The sequence below is a fragment of the Portunus trituberculatus genome, chromosome 38 (genome assembly GCF_017591435.1).
Source record: "Portunus trituberculatus isolate SZX2019 chromosome 38, ASM1759143v1, whole genome shotgun sequence".
Lineage (NCBI taxonomy): Eukaryota > Metazoa > Arthropoda > Malacostraca > Decapoda > Portunidae > Portunus > Portunus trituberculatus.
Window position 1 is genome coordinate 30,438,601 of NC_059292.1, and position 5,442 is coordinate 30,444,042.

General features: G+C 47.4%; 1 protein-coding gene across 2 annotated transcripts in view; it reads right to left on the minus strand.

The window, feature by feature from the left end:
- Positions 1 to 1,220: 1,220 nt before the first annotated feature.
- LOC123514784 (putative iroquois-class homeodomain protein irx-1) overlaps positions 1,221 to 5,442 on the minus strand; it is a 112,928-nt gene continuing 108,706 nt past the window's right edge. For both annotated transcript variants that reach the window (XM_045272948.1, XM_045272949.1), the window contains exon 7: positions 1,221 to 2,206. In XM_045272948.1, the coding sequence (XP_045128883.1) occupies positions 1,584 to 2,206 (623 nt within the window). In that variant the 3' untranslated portion in view covers positions 1,221 to 1,583. The remainder of the gene's footprint in view (positions 2,207 to 5,442) is intronic.

The window sequence follows — 5,442 nt, forward strand, 5'->3', positions numbered from 1 at the left end:
GCCGCCCAATGACGGAACTGGAATAGTGACGTGCCGTAACGTGAGACGGAGATAGGGTCACTTGGAACCCGTTCATGTCTAGGACCACTTTAATTAAAGGATCGCTTATGTCCGAGTTGCGGGGACGTGTTAAGTTACGCGGCGGCCACAGCGCGAGGCAGCGGCGCCACAGTACCCGCCCGCCACACACACACAATATGTGCCTGTCTGTATATATGTGTGTGTGTGTGTATATATATATATATATATATATATATATATATATATATATATATATATATATATATATATATATATATATATATATATATATATATATATATATATATATATATATACACACACAGAAATTGGATGTAATTGGAAATGTAACTATATCAGCACTTGTTCATTGTTTCGAGGAAAATGACCGAGCTAAAAAGTAATAGATAAATAAATAAAAAAAAGGTTCTCATTTTCTATCTAAAAATTTGTTTTTGGTTAACAAAGTAAAAAGGAACAAGTCAGACCAAATCATTAACAGATGAATCCAAAAATTATCGTAAGAAATGAAAATTTATTTAGTTCGCTTTTCACCAAACTCGTATAGTATATGAACACATTGCTGTTGAAACATTAACATATAACATGATGTGTTGCTAACAGCTGATGATGGCGGGAGACACCAGGCGACTCTATACACACGGTACAAATGGGCAGAACACCTCCCTGGACCACGGACACCGGGCGGGCGTAACACGAACAGACAGACGCAGGGCACACTGTCATGACTTTGGCAGACAAAAGTATAGGACGACTACAGACTACACGAAGCCACGGCCACGGGAGATGAGAGGCCGTGGCTGGGACGATGGGGAGCAGACGGGCATGCTGGTGTGGTGGGGTCTGGTGGGGCGTCACCTTTGCCACCACAACCACCACCACCACTACTACCCCTTGTGTCACTTTCACGTCACCACACTCACGTTCGTCATGCCAAGAGTCTTATCTCATGACTCTCTTGGTGGCGATGAAATGTCTTGCTAGTCCGTGCCAGAAAGGGAGAACTCAGCGCTTCGTTGGGGAACGTCATTTCTCTCGCTCATCACTTTTCTTTTAAAAGTTTAGTAGTTCCTCTCCCTTACTCCTCCTCCTCCTACTCCTTTTAGCTGCTGGTCTCCCTTTCTACACCTCCTTAAAAGGTCTCTAAGTTGTTTTCATTTACATCTCCACTAAAAATGATATGCTACGATATTTGTTACATTGCTAGTTTAGTATTAAGAGTGTCTAGGTAACATACGGTGTCCTCGCTTTTTTTTTTTTTTGAAGCGTTCATATGTTTGAGAGATATATCATCTATCGCTCTTCCTTTTCCCTAATCCACCGCTTATCGCTCAACACCACAGGCGCCTCTTTTTCACACCAGTTCACTAAAACGCGTCCATTTTGAATTAGCAGTGTTCAAACTTTCTGCGGCTGATTATTTTCTTCGTAGGTTTATTATCTTGACACACTTAAAGCTTGACCAACATTGTGGCCACCGGTAATTATAGGGCTACACGTCACCAAGTGTGGGGAAGCAGGTCACAATGCTGCAAGGGAGGTTAACCCTCGGGCCGGTGGGTGGGTGGTGGTGCTGGTGTGATTTTGGCTCCACCGGGGAGCGTGTGGTTCAAGGATGACGGCGATACAGGCGGCAGGGGGCGCGTTGCCACCGGTCTGCTCACAATTGGCGACTGCAGGCTGGCGGTGCTGTATGGGGGCACCGCCAGGGTCGCTGGCAGCGGAGCCTCCAGCCCAGGAGGAGACAAATGTGACCCGAGTCCATTTAAGCCGGATGGGAGGGCGGGGAAGGAGTGGGCGTGGTGGGGAGCCAGGCCGAGGGACTTGGCGTAGACTTGAAGTAGTGCCTCCTGGGGCGTGGGGAGCCGGGGGGCCATGGGCAACGGGCGAGCGTAGGGCGAGGCCTCCAGGTGTAATGGTCGATGGACGCTCATCTTGCCCACCGCTCCCGCCAGGGTAGAAGACGGTGAAGTGGGTGACGACGAGGAGGATGCCATGTCCGCTAGAGACCAGATCCTCGGTTTGACGGGCGATGCCGGCGGCTGTGGCGCGAGAGATGGCGCCTCGCCGCCTCCTGTTGTGCTGGAGGGCGAGGGCGGCCTCAGTGGTGACCCTTCACTTGCCCCATCGTCCACTCCGCGGCCTTCACCGCCCACGTCGACATCTGCGGATTATAAGATCCTTAGTAAGAGTTTGGTTTTTGCGGAGATTATACCGCTGAAGGATGCTGCTGTTGTCATTACTCTCATCTCATAAAATCTGGAATTCTCTGCCTACTTTTGTAATTCCTCCATCTTATGACTTGAATTCATTCAAAAAGGATGTTTGAAAATATTTATGCTCCTTTACTGAATTATTCTATTTGAATTCTTTGTGAGTCCTGGCATTAAGTTAACATTTTTTATATAATTTTCTTCTATTGCCCTTCGGTATTGACCTTGCATAAAAAAAGGAAAAACTTCCCTAATAGATTTGCATCTTTACTCAGTGTCTTACTTGGAAGCCTCACAATCACACCCACGCCTTTGTTGCCCGCTCCCCATGGATTATTTACGTATTTTTCATGGTACACTGTGCCCACAACTTCCCTTCCCATCCCACACAACGGAGCCCTCCACTTCTGGCCTCGCTGTCCCCTCCTCTCCCCATCACCATACCACCGCCATTTCCGCCCCCCATCACCGGCACCCTTCACTCCTGAGCACCTCTGGACCTCCCTAACCCTCAACTCTCACTCAGCAGCACACCTTCCCTTCCTTCCCTCCCTCTCCCCTTCACAAGAGCGTCGAATACCCTGGCGAGAGAACAACCCAGACTTCCCCCTTAAGGTCGTAGCCAAGACCGTCCATCAAAACACCGCATACCCGGCGCCTGTTCGTCATCTCCATCACAATACCTGCCATTATGTAGCGGCCACATCACCGCGCCGCCGCCGACTCTCCATACCTCTTCCTAGTGTTTAAGAGTCATTGTCCTCTTACCGCCCTCTTCTTTCAACGAGAGTCTGCTTCTTTTTTTTTCGCATTCATTTACCTAATAGATTCCAGTACGTGAGTGTGTTGCACGAGTCCATCCATCTCTAAGATTGCATAGCTATTTGAGTGTGTGTGTGTGTGTGTGTGTGTGTGTGTGTGTGTGTGTGTGTGTGTGTGTGTGTGTGTGTGTGTGTGTGTGTGTTGTAAGTTACCTGAAGACTTTTGTACTGAGCTTAAAATGTAGGTTTTATTCTTTATGTTTGGAAGTGAAACATGATTAGGACGTCACAGATCTCACTTATCCTTTTTGAACATCACCATTCGAATGTTTTCCATATTTTTGGGTGTGCTTCTTTTCGTCTATAATTTCTTAGTGTCAAGGGAACTCCGTGTCTTGTCTCCAGCACCGCTTTAATAATTGTGATCAGTGTTATTCGCGGCGCCTCAGACATCCTTGTCTCGCCGCGCTAATGGTTCATATTGCTCCACAATATTGGAGGCCTGACGAACTTTCTAATCACCACATGAGACTGATACCTTTGCAAGGCACACCAACTTTCATACAATGTGAAAAAAGTGCCGAGGTCTGAGCAAGAAGTTGATGGGAGTTCTTTCACATTTACAACGTCTCAAAGTGGCCAGGCACCCCCATCTCTTTCCTCATCAGTGTCTGACAAGAGACATCCATCTGCGGGGTGAGACGGAGCCGTGGCGAAGGAGACCCTACCACCGCTCCAGGGCCGAGCTGGATGGATACGAGCCGTTTCTTTGTTATTTTTGTAATATTTAATGATTGTTTCGTTCTTTTGGTTGAGTTTAGTCGCACTCCTTAGATGCTCTGGGTTGGTTTTGCTCGAAACTCAATACTTGTTCCCCGTTCATGTTACTTTAGGAAATGTTCCTTTATTCCATGTATTTGTGGGAGAAATATTATCGCCAAATTAATGCATTTATTAAGTTTAGTTTCATGTTACTGCAAATCCTGGAGAGTCATGTTCATGTTCGTCATTCATCTTCCCATAGTGGCCTCTGTGCAGCTCTTCAGATGAGGATCAAGGCCGCAGATTATTCTCTCACCCGCTTCGACATGAAGACAACACCTCAGCACTCAAGATCACCACGTATGCCCCATGAGGCCCACATGTAAAGCCGAGATGTATCACTCTGTGCTTAACTAAACCAACGGTGCATAAATAGCCAATGATAATCTAAATATAATCTACTGGAGAACTAAGTAGGATGCAGGAGCAGGCAGGTGGAAGGGCTCCCAGGGACACGACTCCATCAAGCTGAAGTCTGACTCGGCCATACACCGCCAAAACATGATGGCCACAAAAACCCTGCTGGCCACCTTGACTAACGATATGTGAACATAGGGCGGAGTCTACCTATCGTGGGCAGGTAGAAAATGAAGAAGGAGGAGCGAGATGACAGCCACAGATGATGTAATGGCGGCGGTTCTTTGTTCTGGAGGGGGAGTGGCGGGAAAACGGGGTCCAGCCATCGTTCGAATGCATGTGCATCGACTGCGACCATGTCATGTCATTCTATTCTTAAGCATGATTTATCCTCAACCCGATCCATGAACTGAAATGCAAAGTAGTTGATTTACGCCTTCCAATAGCGGCGGGTTCGGCGTGTGGCACGTGCCCATTGGGGGAAGCAGGGAACCTGAGGACGGCACGCCCCGCCTGAGGTCGATGCCGGCGTGTGGGTGTCCGGCTGAAGGATGAGGCTTGTTGAGAGCAAGCTGATGGATATCGCGGGGACTCGCCGCCCGACCAACGGACGACGCACATGATAAGGCCCTGGCATGGAGGAGCCCTGACGTCAAGTCTTATCACAGGGACATGTTTTAAACTAAGATGCTACAAGAAGTTATTATGGACTCTGAAACCTGGAGAAGAGAAAAAAAATCTTTCTATGTTTGTCTTCGTCCGTTCCCTTCCTGCGTCGCGACCCCGCAGAGCAGTACATCTTACTGATGGACGCAGCTTGAACTCCTTGACGCGCGACCTGCCTGAGCCTTGTAACGCAGCGTTCGCTTCCCTTGTGCAGGAACCTTCGTGAACAAAGAGGTCCTGTGGTTAAAAGCCTCGCAAGGCTGTCTGTGCTTGTCAGGTGTTATAATATTTCATAGAACATTGAGAGAGAGAAAGAAAGAGAGAGAGAGAGAGAGAGAGAGAGAGAGAGAGAGAGAGAGAGAGAGAGAGAGAGAGAGAGAGAGAGAGAGAGAGAAACAAGCCAAATACCAAGTTGCTATTTAAAACAAAAGCAACGTTGACTAACCTAAATAATTCCTTCTCATGTATTGTAGCAAACTGCATCACTCTCAGTAAAATGATTCGCCATACAATTGTAGATTTGATCCGTGTGTGTTTGAAAAAGAACAATCGATCAATTTCTTTCTTTCAGCGCAATACTA